Source organism: Cyprinus carpio, chromosome B25, assembly GCF_018340385.1.
Source record: "Cyprinus carpio isolate SPL01 chromosome B25, ASM1834038v1, whole genome shotgun sequence".
In the NCBI taxonomy this organism is placed as follows: domain Eukaryota; kingdom Metazoa; phylum Chordata; class Actinopteri; order Cypriniformes; family Cyprinidae; genus Cyprinus; species Cyprinus carpio.
Window position 1 is genome coordinate 5,204,680 of NC_056621.1, and position 22,446 is coordinate 5,227,125.

General features: G+C 40.3%; 2 protein-coding genes and 1 pseudogene across 3 annotated transcripts; 1 reads left to right on the forward strand and 2 right to left on the reverse strand.

The window, feature by feature from the left end:
• LOC109045640 overlaps positions 1–22,446 on the forward strand; it is a 638,390-nt pseudogene that overhangs the window by 326,981 nt on the left and 288,963 nt on the right.
• LOC109050618 (activating molecule in BECN1-regulated autophagy protein 1-like) lies at positions 61–15,287 on the reverse strand. Of its 2 annotated transcripts, none has more exons than XM_042752683.1 (19): positions 14,954–15,287; positions 13,918–14,138; positions 12,979–13,037; positions 12,682–12,865; positions 12,268–12,440; positions 12,093–12,159; positions 10,521–11,986; positions 9,143–9,229; positions 8,868–9,050; positions 8,627–8,707; positions 8,148–8,248; positions 7,908–8,018; positions 7,624–7,812; positions 7,333–7,487; positions 7,006–7,145; positions 4,932–5,030; positions 4,651–4,850; positions 3,275–3,409; positions 61–1,078 (listed from the first exon to the last, which is right to left on the reverse strand). In XM_042752683.1, the coding sequence occupies exons 2-19, from the start codon at positions 14,047–14,049 to the stop codon at positions 549–551; spliced, it is 4,092 nt and encodes a 1,363-aa protein (XP_042608617.1). In that variant the 5' UTR covers positions 14,050–14,138; positions 14,954–15,287; the 3' UTR covers positions 61–548. The 2 variants fall into 2 exon arrangements, with proteins under 2 accessions (XP_042608617.1, XP_042608616.1); XM_042752682.1 differs by having other exon boundaries at positions 61–1,081; positions 14,954–15,286.
• Positions 15,753–22,320, reverse strand: glcea (glucuronic acid epimerase a). The gene is made up of 4 exons (XM_042752693.1): positions 22,160–22,320; positions 21,203–21,785; positions 17,370–17,609; positions 15,753–17,267 (listed from the first exon to the last, which is right to left on the reverse strand). Exons 2-4 carry the CDS (start codon positions 21,690–21,692, stop codon positions 16,243–16,245), a joined length of 1,755 nt encoding a protein of 584 aa, XP_042608627.1. The 5' UTR covers positions 21,693–21,785; positions 22,160–22,320; the 3' UTR covers positions 15,753–16,242.

Genomic DNA, 22,446 nt, shown 5'->3' on the forward strand with positions numbered 1-22,446 from the left:
GCGAGGGTCAGAGAGCTCTCAGAATGCATCAAAAATATCTTAATTTGTGTTCCCGAAGATGAACGGAGGTCTTGTGGGTTTGGAAAAACATGAGGGTGAGTAATGAATGACAAAATTTTCATTTTGGGGTGGAGTAACCCTTTTACTACAACCATGTTATTCCGTACTGAAGTACGGGAAGGATTCAAGTATGATGCCCTTTCTCACATGGAATGATGAAATGTCTGAGACTCAACCTTGAAAGGAAGAAAAATTATAACTTAAGTGCAACACGCAAGTGCAATAATGATGCTTCCCCAAAGCAAGAATCTGTTGTTTTGACAAAAAAAGATGAGGCTGGCATCTCCAAGTTAAGGAGATGCCATGAAAAACTTGGCACTCATTCATTCCCAAATAAGGCCAGAGTGGGAGGAGTCAGAACTGAGGCGGGAAGTTCAGTGGCTCCGCCCTAAATGCTATGTTCTGTGTAACAAAGGGTCCACCACGAAATGCTCAAGCACCATGCAGACCAGTTGAGATGTTCGTCTCTGTGAAAACCAGACTTTAGACTATCTGCCGTACAGGTCATCAGGGTAATCTCGGCTCCGGCTTTCACTGTAGCTGTTGCTATGGTCATTGTTATTGTTGTTGCTATGGTTGGACATATCCAAACCGCTCGGGGATGGGTGGTGCTGCACATCATCAGCTTGACGATCACCAAACAAGTCCGTCTCAACCATAGAAGATGCCCCCGCGACCTCAGAACGAGTTGTAAACCGTGACGGAAATGGGGCACCGCTGGACCCTGATGGCCCAGGAGCTTCTAGAGAGTCTACCAAGGGTTCAGTGTGAAAAAGAGTTGAGATACCGAGTCCAGCAGGCATTTCCGAGGTTGGGTTTCCCACCTGAGTTGTCCTGACTGAGGTCTGTGAGCCGCGGTGAATCCGATGACTGACAACAATGTTGTTTCCAAAGCCGCCCATGGAAGCCATTGTAGTGCTGCGCTCCCGCTGGACTACGGCCGTCATTCCTCCCTCCGCCATTAGGCGGCGGATCCGAGACAGAGCGTCTTCTCCTGGGCCGGGCTCGGCTGCTGAGTCCGCTAAAAAAAAACAGAAAGGACAGTGAAATGCTGATATTAGACAACAGCAAAACGAAGATTCAAATTGCGTTAAAAATTCAGATTTTGTTAAGAATGGTGCAAGCAATGCCACAGTCATAGGTTTGATTCCCAGGGAAAACAAGAACTGATACCTTGATTGCAATGCAAGCCAATCTGGATAAAAAGTTTTCCAGAATTCTATTCACAAATTTTGCTGTCTGATCTCATTTCACCGGTTGCTATAGCATTAGGGCTGGACGATATGGGCAAAATTTATATCACGATATGTTTCTTCATTTCGGACAATGCGATACAATTCTGATATCGATATGAACAACACTAAAAAAATATTGATTCCTATATCCTTTTGACCTTTATTAGAAATAAAATATTTTAGAAATAATTTCAATTTGTGCAATTTGAAGGGTAATGGAAATGCAGCAAGTGACAAAATGCTGTCATGTATATTGAAATACCAGAAATGTTTAAAAATCATAACCGTTATTGAAAAAATTATATCCTGATATATATGGATATTGATTTATTGTCCGGCCCTATATAGCATAACTTTTTTTTTGTTACATTGCTGTAAATATATTCACAAACATTACTGGGCAAGATTGCATTACATTATTTATATGATTTTGATGAGTTTGTTGGAGCAATGCGAAAACAGGAAGAACTTATTTAATCACTGAGTTTTAATTCAAAAGTTTTAAGTATGGTGAAGCTATTAAACAATATTTTTCTAATGGCGTCCAAGTTTAGAATTAAAAAAAGAAAATTATCAAATGAGATGAAGTACCAATGATTTGTAATGTATTAAAGGGGTCATATGATGCGATATCAAGTTTTCCGTTCTCTTTGGAGTGTTACAAGCTGTTTATGAATAGATAAGATCCCTAAAGTTGCAAAGACTAAAGTCTCAAACTCAAAGAGATATTCTTTATAAAAGTTAAGACTCGTCCACGCCCTCCTAAAACGCCTTGTTTAAACACGCCCCCACATCTCTACGTCACAATGTGGGAAGATTTGCATAACACCGCCCAGATGTTTACGCGTATAAAAATGAGGTGTAGGTTTGATTTTGATTGTAGTTTTGTTGTTGTTGCTTGCTGTGATGTCGTGTAGTGGATGTGTTTTGTTTTGTTGTGAAAGCTACTTTGTTTGGTCTTCCAAAAGAGGACACAACTAGAAATCAGTGGTTAAGTTGTGTTTTAAGTATTTGTTAAAGATGTTTTAGAACAGTTTATTCAGATTTTTGAAGTGTGTTTTGCGGATTTTAAGGAGTGTTTTGTGTGTTTGTTGGGTGAGATGAATGTGTTGTAGGTGTTCTGACAAATAATGCTGACTCACAGTCTGTAAGTATGTTTTCATATTTCAAGTATTTGCCACTGACTATACAAACGCAAGTTTTGAGCAGTGTAGAGTAGTTCTTGTTGTTTGTCGTTTCTCCGATCACAAATGCAGACATGGTTTTAAGTTTTTTAACATTTCCGTCACATGCTTGAGGCATTCGGCCAATTACAATGCACTGGATAGCTGGCCAATCAGAGCACACCTCACTTTTCAGAATGATGAGCTTTGTAAAAAACTATGCATTTCAGAAGGCAGGGCATAGAAGAGAAACAATAATGTACATTATGTGGAAAATAATGTGTTTTTTTTAACCTTACACAAAATAATGTTTTTTTTAGCAACGTCATATGACCCCTTTAATCACAAAATTATACAAATACAGCCAGGTTATTAATAATAATAATAAATTAAAACAATTATCTACTACTACTAACTACTACAATTTAAGCCATTATCAAACTACTATCACTATAAATTCTAGCAAAAATAATTGTATTTTAAGTGTGATATGCAGTTAACTATACCGGGAAATAAGATTTTTGGTTAATGACCAAAAAAAATCAGCAACAACAACAACAAGGTCTTAGTAAGTTATCTATTAACTTCCCATGTGTGCAAACTGGGTCCCATTAAATCGAGAAAACAAGGGCGAAGATTTAATTAGACCAGCTAACAGCAGGTAATAAAGCATTTGAAACAGTAATAACAGTGTAAAGCCCTCAGCAGGACACAACACAGATCTCAGAGAGATCAGTTCATTAAATTTCACTCCATTATCTGTGTCCGATGAAGGAGGAAGAGACAGGATGAGAAAGAGTTAGACAAAGCAGTTACCCTGATATGTGGCGGGCAAGTTGGTCCGGTTCAGCGTTCCCTCTGTAAGCGATGCCTGAACTAGTGTGTGCGACAGTGTGTGTGCTGTCTCTGGGGGTGCGTGCCTCTCAGTGCTGGTGCTGGCTGTGTGAACCACTGCAAGAGTAACACATTTTGCAGCTGTGAGAGGACATAATCAATATTACTCAACATGGTTACAGAGAAATGAACTGGAGCGTTATAGAAATCCGTTAGAATCACTGTGGCCTTGAGCAAGACACTTCACTGGAGGTTTTTTTTATTTTATTAATTTTTTTTAGCATGAGTGCATTACATCTGGGCAATATATACTGAATATTCAAAGTTATTTTGCTAGCAGTATAAAATTAAGAAATCTGATTATGTGGCTATTAATTTTCCTACAACGTTAATAAGTTCAGTTTATTAATTTGAATCAGTTAAAACTTCATTTCAATGAATAAAATCAAAATGATTCAATTCACTCAATGTTGACAGAAGAAAATCAAGTGAATCAGGTATTTCCATGCATTTAAATCTTTTATTTTATTAAAAATACATAGAAGATCTGGAGTTTAAGATCACATTTAATATTGTAAATACAAAAAGGAAAAAAAAATCTTTGGTGCATGTAAATGAAAGCAAAAAGGGGTCAAAACAAAATACTAAAAAAATGATGTGTCAGTGTTTAGTTAATCTTCTGACTCAAATTGTTATTCTAATAATATAGTTTTAACATATATTATAATAATTTAGTTTGGTGCAAAAAAACTAAAATAAATTCACTACTTTTGGACCCTGCTGTATATGTAGGAATTTTTTTTTTGCATGTTATAGTTTTGGTTTTTTATATATTTATTTTTTTTTATTTTTTTATTCAATGGGATATATATATATATATATATATATATATATATATATATATATATATATATATATGAGACAGCGTTTTAGTGCCACATTAAAAAAAAAAAAGCTGTATATGTAGGGAGATTTTGCATGTTATAAAGTCGTGACATTTCGAGAATAAAGTCCAAATATTTCAAAAATAAAGTTGAAATTATGAGATTAAAGTCATAATATTTTGACTTTATTCTTTAAATATTACGACTTTAATCTCGTAATTTCGACATTATTCTCAAAATATTTGGATTTTATTCTCGTAGTATTTCGACTTAAATCTCGTAATCTTAGATTTATTTTATTTTTTTAATGTGGCACTAAAACGCCGTCGTACATATAAATACAAATTACTACACATACTTAAAAAAAAGACTGATAATTTTTAGCTAGTTTTTTTACTGTATATTCTTGTTTTTTTTTTTTTTTAAGTGTCTTCATGTAATTTTATGCAAATTACATTCATACAAACGTCTTACTGTGTCTGGATGTGTGTGCGTTCTGGAAGGTGCTGGCTGAAGGAAGTTCTCTCTCCGTCTGCGTCTCTGCATTCTGCAGTCGCACCACTGGTGTCTGCGTCCCTTGTGAGGTCACAGAAGGGGCGGCCTGACGCGGCTGCAGGCCAATAGCGTTCATAAGGCCCATGTCTCGGTCAAATCGCCAGCCGGACCTGCTGGTGCTGTAAGAAATAAACACAGATGAGCATGTTTGGATCTATGACTATGACAAGCTATGACTTCAGATTCTGCTCATTTCTGACCTTGGGCGCTCCACTCCACGGGTTCGGCTGCTGCTGCTGACAGTAAACAAAGAATCCGAGTTCAGATCCGACGGACTGTCTCCATCACTGCGGAAATCACTGACAACACAACAGATATTTTAGACTTCATTATCTTGTTTACACATCTAAGTAAATGGCAACGTATGATTCACGTCAGGTTATTTATCACCCCGAAGGGATTCATTTTGCGATAATGACTGGCTGATTGTACATCATCCCACTTATTACACAGCTAAGTACCAAATATATAAATAAACAACTGGACATTAAATATCATAGTTTATTGTGAAACTGCAAAATGATGCAATCCATGAAGCTTGCACAACAATGCAAGGCATCCGCTGAATGGGACGATTATGGTCAATTATACAGTTCAGCATTATACTGTATAAAAATACTGCCAATCAGAATCAAGTATTCAAGAGAGCCATGTGCAGATCTCGGATTGTGCATTTAAGACCAATAATAATGCCCAAATTACTAAATTGCAAAGAAGCAATGGAATTATTATGACGTACTCCATCTGTCCGTGTGGGCTGTGATCTGATTAGAAACCCATCAGATTGGGGGAGAATTCCTTGAAAGCGATGAGTTGCAAAAGTCATGGGGCGCAGAGGTAATGTAGCCTATAACCTTGTTAAAAAACAATAATTGCTTCTTTCCAGTTGAACACCCGAGTTTCCTGCCACTAATGAAGAAGGTAATCTAATGAAAGGCGGCTTCAGGTAACATGGTGGTTTATCAAAAGTCCTCATATAGTCCACGCATCTGAAATCTGACACTGATCTGGGATCGGGAACTCGCTTGAATATTCAATTGTTGAAGATGAACTGCTGACAGTCAGATAATGAATCAACTCTCTGAGTCTTTGGCATGTCTGACTCACAGAGTCAATATTGACACAAGCTGTGGAACTCATTTATGGAAATTACTGGTTGTAAAAATGCAGCTTTTATTGTGCTGATAAACTGTGGTTGGTTTTATCTGCAATTTCCATGGCTACTGTGCTTCACGGTGGCACTTGTTTTGTTTATCTTGCTGGGTGGTGTGAGGTACTGGTTGAAGATCTGGAGTAAGGGCCAAAAAGTTATTGGTACCATCCCAAATAGAAGCAATTCACAAACTATTATTATCACTTGCTTTGTTGCAAAACCTTATAGTTGCCTGCAGAGAAAATATTTTAAGGCATCATATAGTCATGCATGTTAAATGAGATATACGGTCAGTATAAAATTAAATATTTAATTTAAATTAATTTATCAAAAATAAATGACAAAGCACTGTTCAAAAGTATGGGGACAGTACAGTTTTTCTGGAAAGAAAATAATACTTTGGATTCAGAGGGATGCACTAAACAGAGTACTTGAATTTCTATATGGTGGTGGGGGGGGGGGGGGGGTCTCACAGAAAAAAGTATCACAGTATCCACAAAAATATTAAGTTTTCAACATTGATGACAATAGGAAATGTTTCTGGAACAGGAAATCAGGATATTAAAATGATTTCTGAAGAATCATTAAGAATCACTGACAATTGGAATAATGACATTATAGGAATAAATTACATTGAAAAAAAAAAATTATATATATATAAAATAAGTTTTTAAATTGTAGTAATATATCTATTTTCATACTAGAACAACATGCTAACTCAAACTGTGAAAATTCAGTTATGAATCCTGTGTGCTTCATGCGTTGCATTCTATGTAATTGGTCACTTATGAGATTGAATTTCAGTTAGGATGCTTCCTTAGCAGGCAGCTCCCTTTGTAGACAGTTAACAGTAAAGCATGCAGCTCCCTTTGTAGACTGTTAACAGTAAAGCATGCAGCTCCCTTTGTAGACAATAAACAGTAAGTTTTGGAGCCATTGTTTCCTTAGGCATAATACTTAGTTCCTGTTATACGTATACTGTTATTTACGATGGATAAAAACATTTGGCTAAGGAAATAAACGTAAAAATACTGGGTTTTACGATGTGATAAGGAAATTCAAATTTGCTACGGACTAAAGCATGCATGTGGACCAGCTGTTTTCTCTGGGTGTTTACTTACACTGGCCTGCAGATGACCAGGTCGCCTTTATTGGTTCCGTAGGCCAATCCCATGCCTGGCTCTGGAAGCCACCGGGCCGAATTAATACTGACGTGTCTTCTCTGGTCTGGAGCCATGGGGTACACCACATTAAACATCATCTGCAGGATGCCAAGAAAATGCACACCATCAAAAACACAGAAAGCAGAAAAACTACATTATAGTAACAGCACTGTATCATTCTTTATAGCTTTGGGTCTATGAATAAAACTAACCCTAACTCACAGTTTATACTGTTAAATAAACAATTTTACAATCCTGCAAATGTGGCATTTTTCAGGCTCTTACTCTAATGGAGGTCTCTCCTCCGTGTGGCTGCTGTAGACGAAACACTTGTGCCACCATGTGGTCAGTAGTGGGATGGAGCAAGATCCGTCTGGAGGCCAGACCTACCATCACATAGCAGCCCATGGGTGAAAGACTCACCGAGATTGCATTTGGACCTGAAATGCACGTCAAAAGCAAAACTCAAAAACAAATATTTCTGCTAATAGAGTGTATTTTTCTAAACTCTAAACAGGAATGTTCACAGTGTTACTGCCGAAATGAGCTGCTGAGTTCCTGTTTGAGAACACTGACCGAATCTCTTGGTGTACAGCACTTCTCCCAGGTTATGGGGAGCGAGGGAGTAGACGGCTAGGATGCCCTCATCCGCAAAACCCCGCTGGCTGCTGGGAATGAACACGGCCAGCAGCTGCCCGTCCGCTGAAATATCACAGCTGGCATCGTTGTAGATCTTACAGTGAGGAACGAGTACATTCACAGTGGCTAAGATGAAAACAAGAAAACAAGAAAATGAAATGAGATAAACATTTCTTAGTTTCAAAAACAGGTAACCACCAGTAGTACTCAGAAGAACGTACCATTACTGATCTCCGGAAGGTCAAACTTGGTGAAATCCCACCATTGCAGCCTATAGGTGGTGTTGGCAATGTTACTGGCCACAGCTGACTGCCCATCACCTATAGATGCACCTGCAACCGAGTATTATTTGTAGATCTATTTAATTCTCTTCAGCTTTTTAAAATCACTGTTCTTGTATCTAATGTTTCTGACACTATGGGAAACAAAAGAACGACGTGAAATGAAATTGCTTGTTGTACCTGCTAATACTCTGTTAATGGAGGAGTGAGTGGCCAGGCCTGACTGACCCCTTTCATGGAAAAGTCCAGCGTAAGGCAAGTACTCTGGTAACAGGAACCTCTTCAGACAAAAATACATGTTTATATTAATGTTAATAACAACACAATTTTCCTTCTCTGAAAAAGCTCAGAAATCTGAATTCATTTATTAACTTATCTAAAGCAAGAAACCAAAAAAAACAAAGATCATTGTAGTATATTAATAATAAAAAAATAAAATGCATCACGGTTTCCACAAAAATGTTAATCAACTGTTTTCAACAAGAATGATTTCTGAAGGATCATGTGACACTGAAGACTGGAGTAATGATGCTGAAATTTCAGCTTTACATCACAGGAATAAATTATATTTTAAAAAACATTAAAATAGAAAACAGTTATTTTAAATTGCACAAATATTTCACAATATTACTGTTTTTACAGTAGCATATGACACTTACCGTGGGACAAAGCGCCCAAGAGAGGGGGCTGACATTCGAGCGTTGCGGGGCATTCTGTGTCTTGTCCTGTCTCCAGGCTCCCTGTAACCGAGAGAAAAAGAAATATTAAAAACTTACTCAACATTCAAAACCACTAGGATGAACACAGCAAAACTGATTTAGATAAAAGTAATTGCAATCATACAGTAATACAGATGTATGTATACGTGAGTGAGAATGCAATGAGTTTTATCAGACTCACTCGATGTCCTCGTAGTCTCCATCACTGGCCTCTGGTGGTGTGGAGGAGGGGTTGTTGGACTGGCTGTCGGCTTGAGAGTTTGAGAGCGTCCGTAGGCGATTCTGCAAAGAACGCTGGCGTATGCTTTCTCTCCGAGACAGATACTGGATCATCCTTTGAGCATAGTAAGCAGCCGGAGACAGCCTGAGGAGATGTGGAAGAGAAAGAGTTAAACTCTGAAGTTAAGGCCCAATAATCAGCCTTGAGTTTGTACATATAGGCTTTTAAACAGGTACCTGGCAGGATCTGGGTATATGGGATGATCTCTGGAGCCAGACATATCATATCGAGACAATGGAAACAGCGATGATTCCAACAACCTCCTGAGGCAGAAGATGAGATACAAATAAGTAACAGGAAAGACAAATGTAGGTAAAATCTAACCATTTCAATAGGAATCCATATGAACATGAACCTCGCATAAGGGCAAAAAATTACATGCAGATTTCACAACAGGTTCAAATTGGACATGCCAATTTGCCATGTTGTAAAGCAGAAATTTGCTTGATTACTTAAAGTGACTTCATGCATCTTTACACTTTTGACAACAGACAATAGACCTTTTTTTGCCCAAAATTTTGCTAATGTGACCACACCTTAAAGGGACAGTTCACCCAAAAATTAGAATTCTGTCATTAATTACTCACCCTCATGTCATTCCAAACCCATAAGATATTTGTTCATCTTCGGAACACAAATGAACACGTTTTTGATGAAATCTGAGAACATTCTGACCCTTCAGCAATGCAACTGCCACGTTCAAGGCTCAGAAAGGTAGTAAGGACATTGTTAAAATTGTCTATGTGACATCAATGGTTCAAGCGTAATGTTATGAAGCTTCGAGAATCTTTTTATGTGCAAAGAAAATAAAAATAACAACTTTATTCAACAGTCTCTTCTCTGTCAGTCTTCGACAGGTGTTCACGACAGTACCACGATGCTTGCATGTGCATTCCTCTGCTTGTAGTAAACAAAGCACATCTTATCAGATATGACTGTGATTGGCTACAATGATCTTTGCTTCACACTCTTCTCTCACTGAAACACATGGGAGCATTATAAGCCGCGTCTATCAGCGGATCTCTAATATATCTGTTCACAGACGGTTTAGCTGACAGACGCCTGCTTTTAAATGCTCCCATGTGCTTCTGTGTGAGCGCTCGGTGAAGAGTGTGAAGCGATGATCACAGAAGCTAATCACAGTCTTATCTGTTGAGCACGTGAACACTATGGCCAATCAGCAGTGTTTAAGAATCGTCTCAACAGCGCTCAAATGTTAGCAGGAAATTAACGTTTTTAAAATTTCTTTTGACAACACAACATCGTAGTATGCACGATGGAGACTGACATGGAAGAAAAAAATCTTTTTAATGGACTATTTTAATGATTTCCTTACTACCTTTCTGGGCCTTGAACGTGCGAGTTGTGTTGCCGTTTATGCAATGTCAGAAAACTTCGGAAATATCTTTAAAAAAATTCTTAATTTGCGTTCCGAAGATGAACGAAGGTCCTACTGGTTTGGAACGACATGAGGGTGAGTAATTAATGACAGAATTTTCAGTTTTGGGTGAACTATCCCTTCAAATACCAAATTTAGTTCTTGTTCTTCCTCACCTCCTGAGTGAGTCCTCATCCGGATTATCAACAGGCACCTCTGGGTTTAAGGCGTCTGGTGTTGCCTCAGAAGCAGCGCTTGCCGTCGGTTGCCGGTACACGCTTTCCCACTGCCCCGTCTCCTGATTGTACACGAGACCCATGGGCTGCTGGTCCTGTAGCCCAGAGGAGGTCTCGCTTAAAGCCATGGGCCTTATCTCAGGGGCCTGGGCCTCCACCCGTGCACCCTGACCTGGGTCCTCGAACGGAGGCACTGAAAGTGGCCAGGATGGTCCATCTTGAGAGGAAGAGGAAGAAGAGGTTTGACCGGAACGCTCCCAGCGCTGAGTGTCATGGTTGAAGGTGAGGAGGTTGTGGCACGAACGGCAACGATTGGGGTGGTTTTGAGAGGGGCCGGCTGGCGTGCCTGCGTTTCCAGTGTGGGAAGAGCTGTTATGCGAAGGCCCGGGGCGTTCTGTGTCCATGCTTCTGTGGAGCAGCTCCTGCATGGGTCCCGGTCCACCCGGCACCTCTCGGCTGCCACCGGGTCGCTCTAACTCCTGCATGCGCTCATATTCCATAAAGTAACGGCTCAGGTTGCACTGCAGGACATTGCGTATGGAGGCGGGGTTGTTGCATTGGGTGTTGTCATAGAAGGGATGATGGCCACTACTGGTGCCGTCGTTGGCTCGTCCCCGGTTGGGCTCCGTGCCGGGCAGCACCAGGCCTCGCCCTTCTGTAGCAGAAGTGTATATGGGTGATGAAGAGGAACCATCGGGGAACCTATGCATGGAAAGGAGATCCATAGAAGAGGAGCTTGTCCTAGGAGGGGGCACTACACCCCTTCCGGCGCTGCTTTCCACCCCAATCGCACCTAAACCATGTTCATGTCCCGTGCTCAGCAGACTACCAGACCAATCAGCCCCAGGAAGATGTCCAGGGGCCTCGAGAGGACCGGGTGCTTGTGACCCCGAGGGATCAATAGTCCAAAGAGGCAAGAGTCCCCGATGCGCAGAGTTCCCCGCAGCCCCGCTGAACACGCTGCTAAAAGCAGAAGGTCGGTCCGTGGAGGTGCGGGTCTGGCTAGAAGCGGGAGAAAAGGCAGAGGGGCCCGACTGAGTCTGCGGTTGAGGCGAATCCGAAGGCTGTAGGCCTGTTGGATTCTGTGTGAATAAGTTCCGCGAGGCAGCACAACGACTGCACAGACAGCCCAAACCCAAATGCTGCGTGCAGCCCTGTAAGGCAGGGCGGTCACCCGGTTCTGTCCGCACTGGGTATTGGAAACGGGGCATGCTGGGAGGCTCTCGGGGCTCAGGGGCAGGGCGGGATTGATCACCAGCCTGCGCCCCAGAAGAGCGAGAGGACAATATGTGCAGGAAATTGTGCAGGATGGGTGTGCGACGTACGGGTGGGGACCGCAAAAGAGAACGTTGGCGGAACAAAGCCATCTCCATACTGTCCATAGGGACCTCAGAGTCATCATCATTCTATAGAAACACAGCAAAACGCTCATAAAATTATGTTTGTAAAAGGGAAATGCACATAGGAAAATACAGTACAGCTATTTTGACAGGAAAAAAGCTTGTTTCTAACCTGCTGGTTGGATGGGTTCACAATAGCTGTTAAAAGATTATGACCTAGAGGATCAAATCTCACCAACCTGGCCAAAAAATAAAAAATTTTTATTAATTGTTTTAATGAATATGGAAAAAAGGGTCTATTCTTATTTCTAGTTGACCACTAAGAAATAACAGTATTGCTTCCACACCGGACACGTTCGGTCTCGCTGGCAGTCTTGACCACAGCAAAAGGTTCTGGTCGGCTCCAGTCCCAGAAGTGGAGTTCATTGTTGGTGGCGATGAGCAAGAGCTGAGCTGTTGGGTGGAACGCTAGAGAAGCGATGGCAACATTACTCTCCGTGAACCAGCTCTCACTACCACCCTGGGAACAGGGGAAAACATCCACAGCATTCATTTAAACAGCAACGTTTGAGTTTCTAATGCCTAGTATATATGTATATGTAGATGATATGTAGATACATGTAGAGATCAGACTAGAATAACCACCGAGAGGTGCGACTGAATGGTATGAAAATCAAACACACAAGATAAAAACGTTTGCAAAAGCAGAAGGTCCACATATATTAGGCATAAGTAAAACGTAATACAAAACTGATGCTCACATGCAGGTCCCAAATGCGGACTTCTCCATCAAGGCACCCAGAGGCAACCAGGCCAGGGATAATGGGGTGAAAGGTCACACACCAAGGTGTGCGTCGATGGCCCACTAAAGAGTGCAGGCACTTTCCTGTTTTCACATCCGTGATGTAGATGTTATGGTTGACGTGGGTTGAAGCCACGAGGTTCCTATAAAAGTAAAAGATGTAATTACAATCTCAGGAAGCAAGCAGAAAACAGAAGTTATTTAGCATTTATTATTTTCAAATTTTTGCTTTTTTTTCTTAAAATGTATTAGTTACCTATCTGGACTAAAGGCCAGCAGGAAGGTTGATCGTGGATTATCCGGCAACTCTACTTTCTGAAATAATTGAGACACCACCATATTATTTACACACATACATATGTATATTTGCACACATATACTATTTACAAGCATGATGATTTGGAAATTAAAGATTTTACAGCATTGAGTCTTAATAAAATTTCAGGGTCAATCAAAAAATATATATGTATATATACACATACATACACACACAAATAAATTATCAATTTTATTGTTATAGTTGTTTATTTTTATATTTTTATATTTTTATTTTTTTTTTGTTTGTTATTTTTGAATATATCAATTTAAAATTTAAATCTGTGAATATTTGATGAATGATTTAAAAATGTTAAACTTGTTGTGGCAAGCTCTTGTTCTGATCATTTTTTCAATGTACTGTACACATTTTGAATTCAGCCTCTCAATAACTGTCAAAGAATCTGATTTTATTTTTTATAACATATGCAATGACTAAATTATTGCATTATTATTCTACATTAAAACAAGAACATTAATATTAATATAATTGTCATCAGATAGGCCATCAACCCCAAAAACAAAAATATTTTTATGTTAAATGTCCCCCCACCACCCTTTTTTTCTTAAATAGTAACTATATACAATATAAAATGGGGCCCTTAAAAATCTAAAATGCTTGTTTTGCCATTTTATTTCATTCATCATACTCATTACAGACAAAACATCGGTAACATTAATAACGATTGATTGACTGATTGATTAGAAAAGGTCTAATAATAAGCCACTTTGACATTATTTCAGTTGATGGCCTGTAGGGGGAGGAAGGCTTTGAATATTGTCTGAAGACATTATTCTGACTGTGATATCCTGAAACTGCTCTATACAGGAACGTCTGCTTTCTGTAGGCCAGAGAGAACCATTAAGATTGATACCCTACCTGGCTCTGCCATTTCATCCAGCGTGTCCGGTCTTCCACCAGCTGCTGCAGGAGCCGCTGGGATCCCAGCATGCGAGCTCCTCGCTCCCGACCCGACAGGATCAGCACAGAGTTTCTGTTCTGCATTGCCATTTTTCCTGTCTAGTGCTCCACGGCCCGGCCGGCCAGCTTTCCTCACATAAGGGCCGGACACTAACTCAGCAGCACATCAGCCATGCAGACTGGTGGACAGACACAAAAACAATGAACTTAAATCAACAATCAGTAATATATAGGTCTATAAGACACGTCTTAATCAGCAGAAAACATCAGAGAGATCATTCAATGATTAAGTAACAATGATCAAGATCACCATTTCAACACTGAGACTTGCAACCTTAATGACAGCTCATCTCTAGACAGATGTCTGTTCAAAACTGACTGATCATGCAACAAAACCCTTGATTTTAAAGCTTTAAGAATGTATTTAATAACAATATATTTTGAGTACAAACACAATGATCTGTTATGGATTCAAAGGGCCCAAAGCATCACCCTACCATCCTGTAGACAACAGATTAGGGTTTAAGTAAACCCTATGGGTGTCTTGCCATGATACTACTCCAGGGAATTACCTTTGCTTTGGTCATTTTATATATCTAAACACAGATTAACATGAGCTGATGTTGCTGTGGTAAAATTAAAGCCCTGTGAGATGCTGGTGAACCATGTAAACAAACAAGCCATTTAAATCCACACCATGCCAGTGAAATTTACATCCACATTTAATCAACAGCAAAACAGAGAAACAATATATACACACAAACAGCATCAATAAAGGCATTAAATGTGTTTTTTGGTCGTGCAACTAACAATAACTCACTGCCGTGCCCGCCCAAATATGGAAACTGAACAGAAGCTAGTTAGCTACCATTTATTCGCTATAAACGTTGATTTATTTACACATATGTTAGTTCTAACAATTACATAACCACAAATACGTTGTGAATATATTGAAATATAGATTACATAGCGAATTTATCGATATTTTACAGACCTGCTCTGTTGTGTTTGTCAGTGAAATGTCATCGAAGACGCTGTTAGCTTCTTAGCCTGTTAGCCGAGATGGATCGTTATCAAACGATCTGGACTGACAACCCACCGATCCGAAGCGCCGAGCAGATTAAATTCATGTTAATTAGGAGTATCTCAATCACACCGTTTTAATCATCGGGACATTGAGATATTGTATTCTGGTGGCTATATGAGAAATTATGCTAGCTAACTGATTTGTGGGTAGCTCGGCGTAGGCAGGCATGATAATCGAGAACTGACTGCATTGAACTGCATTAGGTCGGTTAATCGATTGCAGAGTGGATCACCTCAGAAACACAACAGGTAGATGGTACCATTTTTATAATTTACTGGTCATTGGGATTAATTTATTTTTAATTTATTTTATGTATGTTTATTTGCAACGTAGAAATAATAGTATCTTTTTTAAGTTTTAAGACATTTAAATTGTTAGCCTACGTCAAAGCCCTTGAGACAGTACCAAGATACGGTGATTGTATCAGATCATAATTCCATGGTATTTTGATTTATACCACAGTGATTAATGATTACCATATTCACGTGCCAGGGTTTTACACGGGACTCCAAGCCATTTCAAAGAATAGCATGCCATTAATATGATGTGCGCCACACGTGTCTCTCAGTCCACTTTTATTTAGCAATGACTGTTCACTGAAAGTTTTAAAACAGCCCAAATAGCACATTTATTTAAGCTTTAAATAATTAAATACTGAAAAGAAAACTATTCAAATAGTGCAACTGTATCAAATCACAGAGACCTATGATAGGATTGTGCTTTAATATACAAAGATCAAATTTTTCTAAAACATTTCTAATACACTCATTTTACCATTATGCAATAATAATGACATTTTTACTGCATAACCTATTCATAGATACATTAATACACAATCATTAGTGTGACTACTCACATTTACTAATTGTATGCATTAAGATATACAGTCGTTTAATTTTAGAGCAAATCTGCTGTGCTTTCATTAACATCTGTGTAAATAACTGTGCATTGCTTCTTACATTCAATTACAGCCTACCATGATAATTTGCAAATAAATATTTTAGGTGGCTCCACATTCTCAAAGTCTGTACAACAACTCAAACTCTTTAGCAAGACACTTTAAAGCAAACATATTGGATAAAATATGCACCCTTTTCATGTAAAGTAAAAATGCTTATTTAATTATTAATGCTCAGTATATTTCATTCCTAAACAATAGTTCAAGATTTTTAAATAAAATTGCCATCTGAGAAATTCTAGTTGTGCTTGGCCCGGCCTCCTTTCAGGTAAGTCTTCCAGCGTTTCACATAGTCCCTGAAGATGGGGGCACTGTCGATTGATGCGAGCAGCTGTAACTGGTTGATGTGTGTCGTGTGGTAGTCCCAGCGTGCTAAATTAGGGGCAAGACCCAGGGTAAAGTGTCTCAGGTCATAAACCGTTCCAGAGCCTGTGTCGAACAATGGCAACATGGCCTTGAGTGACTCCAGTCCTTGACTGAAGAGTACACCTGCTTCTCGACCAAGCTTGTTGCCCGCCGTCTCCGCCACATCATATAGCCCAATCAGAGAGTAGATAAAGCCATTAAGAACAAACGAACTAGGTGTTGTGGGGTATTCCTCGTACCAGTCGTACTTGTTCATGAATGTCGCTTTGACTCCACCATGTTCAGAAGTCCTCTTGAAGGGGGATGTCGCTCGGATTGCAGCGCCGAGGTATGCAGGGTTGTGCGTCACCAGGTACGCCCTCACTAATGTCGACATGGCTTGGCCTTGGGCCATGGCGGAGTACCATCCGGGCTCCAAGCTCTTGAACCCCTCTCCGAGTTTTCGGGTCACCTTAATCGGCCACCCTCCATGCTCATCCTGGTTATGAAGAAGCCAATCACTGGCGGCAAAGAAGGCAGCCATGTGTGCAGTGGAAGACACAGTGATATTGCTGATAAAGCCAGACCCTCTAAGAACCAGCTGGACCACGCGGCGAGGCATGATCTTGGTCACCTTCACCACTTTGGTGTTGGACAAACCGACTCCTTTACGCAAATCTGTCACTAAATCGCGACTGACGGTACTCCAGGAGGCTCGAGAGCCGATGCCGTAGATGACCTCTCGGTCTTTAAAGGAAAGAAGGAGTGGACTAGTGATGTAATGGATGATGTAAGGAGGTCCCTTTTCTGTGGTCTCCAGAACCACAGAGATGCTACCATTGGAGACGAATTTCACATCAAAGGTCAGGACGAAATCTTTTGCGTTGTCCAAGACCAAAGACACACCATCAGGGTTCTCTGTGAAAATACAACAAAGTTATCATCTATCTGTGATCATCACAGCAAAACAGTTGATTCATCTGAATTCAAACCTACAAAAATTTTGCAAGGAATTCATACCCGCTGTGACAAAATGGTGTGCAAACCCAAAGCGACCTTGATCCTGGAGCTTAGAGAGTGTGCAACCCTTAGGGACAACCCATGGACTTGAGCCACCCTCTTTTTCCTCAGACATGCCGTAGATCTTTATGTCAGGTGGCTTTTCTGTGAGGTTCTTGCTGTAGTGGCTCAGCCCATACTGGGCTATTTGAATGGGGTAGAAGTACCCCTGAGGTCCCCACTGGGTAGAGATTGGTACACCTGTGAACAATAAAAACACAAAAGGTTGATCCCAGAAATCGGATAACTCTTTCTGAAACCATTTGAGCCAGGAGTGACCAAGCCTGATACTTACAACTTAGCATAGTTGCGGCATAAGGACCATTTGAGCTAGGAGTGACCAAGCCTGATACTTACAACTTAGCATAGTTGCGGCATAAGGCCAAGAGTGTATAATTGAAATATTTACAGAAGCCTCCGTACAACTTAGCATAGTTGCGGCATAAGGCCAAGAGTGTCATTTGCAAATGCATCAGTAAGCTCATGTTTTTTTAGGAAAGGTTTGAACATTTGTTTTTTTGAGGGTGTGGTTTCATGTTGTGTTCATTGAGAACCCTGCTCCAACAAACCTCTCTGTAATATTTAAGTGTTCCTGAACATATTAATGGGATAGTTCACCCAAAAATTCTTAATCTGTCATTAATTACTCACCCTCATTTCGTTTCCAAACATGTAAATCCTTTGTTCATCAGAACACAGATTAAGATATTTTTGATTAAATCCGAGAACTTTCTGATCCTCCATAGACAGCAAGGGAACTACCACGTTCAAGGCCCAGAAACATAGTAAGGATATCGTTAAAATAGTCCATGTGACATCAGTGGTTCAACCGTGATTTTATGAAGCTACAAGAATACTTTTTGTGCATGAAGAAAACAAAAATAACGACATTTCAACAATTTCTTCTCTTCTGTGTCAGTTTTCAACATGCATTTACGAGAGTACCATGACGCAGGAGCCGGCATTCTGATGTAGAACCCGGACGCACTGTGGGTTGTTTGCAAGCAGAGGAATTTACATGCATACGCCATGGTACTGTCGTGAACACGTGTCAAAGAAATTGTTGAAGTTGTTATTTTTGGTTTCTTTGCGGACAAAAAGTATTCTCATGGTAGGTGAATGTGGTAGTTCCCTTGCTGTATATGCAGGGTTAGAAAGCTATTGGATTTCATCAAAAATATCTTAATTTGTGTTCTGAAGATGAACGAAGGTCTTATGGGTTTTCAACGACATGAGGGTTTGTAATTAAAGGGACACCCCACCCCAAAATGAAAATTTTGTCATTAATCACTTACCCCCATGTCATTCCAAACCCGAGAATACTCCATCTGTCCTCAGACGTGCAATCTGGGTTATATGAAGTGATGGGAACACTTTTTGTAAGCGAAGAAAACAAAAATAATGACTTTATTTAAAAATTCCTTTGTCAACGGTCTCCTCTGTGTCTCTTCATATCACCGTATGCTGCGTATGCTCTTCTGTGTCATCCACGCCACAAGGATCCGCAGTTTTATTTCAAATCAAAGCTAAATACATGTAGAAACAGCGCATCCTTGTGGCGCGGATGACACAGAAGAGCATACACAGCATACGGTGATATGGAGAGACACAGAGGAGACCGTACTCGAGCCGCGGTATAATGTTCCTTCCCGCAAACACTTCAGCGACGTGGTAATTCCCAAACTGCCTGAAGAGACACGACAAGTAATTGTCAAAGAATTGTCCGAAACAGCCTATGTAGCTCTTGCTTCAGATGCATGGACCTCCAGGGCCACTGAAAGTTTTCTAACTTTGACTGCACATTACATTACATCGGAGTGGGAGATAAGAAGCATCAATTTATAGACCTGCCCCCTTTATGAAAGCCACACCAGTGAGCATTTCTCTAAAGCACTGACACAAGCAGTGTCAAAGTGGAAACTGGAGATCCCTGTGACTACAGACAATGCAAAAAATATGGTTAATGCAGGCAATGCAACAGCTGAACTGGGGCCACAGATTGGGTGTTTCGCACACACTGTTAATCTTGCAGCCAAACATGCAGTCTCAATAAATCAGGTATCCAGACTCCTGGGGAAGATTTGGAAAGTGGTCAGTTTTTTTCACTGAAGCACAACAGTTGCCCAAGCTCTGAAAACCAAGCAGGAGATGCTGCAACTGCCTGTTCACAGACTAGTACATGATGTCTCTACTCATTGGAATACAACATATGACATGTTAAAAGCGTTATGTCAAACAGCAGGCTGCCATATTTTCTGCCATGATGGACAATGAGGTAAAAAAAAAAAAATGTAAAGGACATTGCAACTGGCAGAGGAGCTGATTAACACTCTTAAAACACTGAAGACTGTGACAACACTCATGACGAGTACTGAAGCATCCCTATCTGTGTCAATGATCATCCCTTTGCAAAAGATGATACTGAAATCCATGACAACTAGTGATGTGGACACTCCCCCAATCAAAGATGCAAAGGTAGCCATCTCTGAAGACCTTAAAGGCAGATACAGTGACCCTGATCTTCAGGGCTATTTGGACAGAGCCACAGCACTGGACCCAAGGTTCAAGTCCTTGCCTTACCCGGAGGAAGCCTCACCACAGGTATTTTTTTTATTTTCTTCATAACTAAATTTGATGTAATTTATCATCATTACCATTACAGTATATTTCTTAAACTAAACCCAGCATATTTGTGGCTTTGTAATATTTCCCCACATGGCCCAAAGAATAAGTTTTGTCTTTGCTGCTATTGAAAGCACTTTGTTGTTATTAATATTATTTTCCAAACTATTATGGTGTTTGCTGGTTTTCTACCGTACAGGGTCGATCCAGTGACATCCAAGTGGTCAGTTCATCCTCAGCAACAGAGCCAGGATCATCAGCTCCTCCCCAGAAAAAATCTGCCATGACAGATTTTTTTGGAGAACTCTTTACAACATAGGAGAGAACCAACAAACCTTTGTCCAGCATCAACCAGGAAGAAATCACCTCCTACAAAGCCACAGATTGCATTTCTGTTGATGGAAAATAAACGAGCCAAAGTATCCTCACATTGCTAAATTGGCACAACGTTACCTTGCTGTCTCAGGCACATCTATACCATGTGAGAGAATTTTCTCTACAGCAGAGGACATTGTCACTGCAAGTAGGTCTCGCCTCTCAGCAGAAAACGTGGACATACAGTACTAATCTTCTTGCAAAAGCACACGAAAGTTGTTTTTTGTCTTTATGTCACCATAAAAATCTACAGCTTTAAGTTATTTTACTCCATTTATAGACTCATATTTTGTAGGCACTGACAGTGACAAGAAAGCCTATTCTTTAAATTCGACAATAAGTGTTTTTGTTCTCAGCTACAATTTAAGGCCAACAGTTATAATGTTTTTTTTTTTTTTTTTTTTTTACAAATAAATGAAAAGCCTGTTGAAATTAACAACATCTCCCCTCTTGCTGTATCAGAATCCCACATATTTAATTTATTCTGGTCAGTGTCTATTCCTAAGATTAAGCTGCCTCATTCTTTCAGTTTTTTGATTACATGACCTTGAGAATAACTTATTTTTAAATACTCTAAATGGTAGATTATAAGGCTATATATTTTATGATGATGTAAGGTATTTCTAAAATGTCAAAAATGAAAAAAAAAAAAACATTAATAATGTATACCGAATCAAATCGTAAACTGTGACCACAGAGTCGTGATACAAACCGAACTGAGGATTTTGTGAACCGTTCCACCCCTACTCTGTGTGTATTACAAGTAGGGTGGCAAAATAAGAGACACCCCAAACTACCTTCCACACCACTGATGCATTTCACCCGATCCCGCACTTCCACGTTGTAGCCCTCAAAGGACATGAAGACCCCATCCGGGTGGTAAGGCTCCCTTTGGGCGTACACCCGGGAGTAACTGTGGGAGAACTCAAACCGTTCCGTCCCATCATACTGCACCAGACGCCCGTAGACGTCAAAGTACCTTTCCACCCAGCTGAAAGGCAGATACACCTCGCCCCCCTCCCTACGGCCTTTTATGATGACATCTTCATTGATAAGGCAGTCGATCTGCTCATAAGTGACTTCTTTGGATCCAGGCGGTGCTTCGGGGGCCTGCCCGTTGTCCTCGTCCTTCTCTGGGGTGGGTGCAAACTCCAGCTGAGGTCTGATCTGTGTGGGCAGATCTCTGTCACTGGAGCACTTGTTCCACAGCAGTATAGTGATGAGGGCAAACACAGCACAGATGACTATCAGAGTCTTGTGATTGATGCGAGCCACCAGACAGCGCATTGTCACATTACAGCCATGCAGTGATAGTGGAACAGACACGGGAACATCTCAGGAAACCCTTATGGTCCTGTTAGAGCGATTCAGGTGCAGCATCTGCGGACAGAGATAAATATGGGTCCACCATTTTGTCATATACTTGGAATAACCACAAAATATGACAAAATATCAAATCTTGCCATCACAAATCACTGGTATACTTTAGTCTTGTGGTGAAGGCTACGCTCATAATAAATTTAAATGTAAAATAGAAACGTTTATGTATAGCTACATACCATCTAGATGGCCACATTATGAATAAGAAACAAATCTCGTTATTGAGCACTAATCCTGTCAGTACATACACAGGCGAATGCTTATAAAATCTAATCGCATCTCTCTAAATTGAAGCTGCGAGGGCTCATGTGATTTTGAGGGCGTTGAACAACATGCAGTGCTGTGAAACGGAATGAAACCATACTTAGGCTCACCTGAAACCAGCGCGCCGTCCGTTCGGGGGTCTATGAAGGCATAACATAGAAGACGACAAAGAAAAATATATGCGGGGAGATTTCTCTCGCTCCAAATCTGCAACATAGCAGATGCTACAGCTGTATTGATGCAGCACTGGCCAATGGGAGGCGACGTGCTTCCGTGGCAGCCAATCTGATTTCAGATAAGATGTGACATGAGGTGAATATTATGAAGCCCACCTGCGTTTACGAACGTAGGCTGTTATATGCATATTGTTATTTTTTTTTTTATAAAACTGTATTAA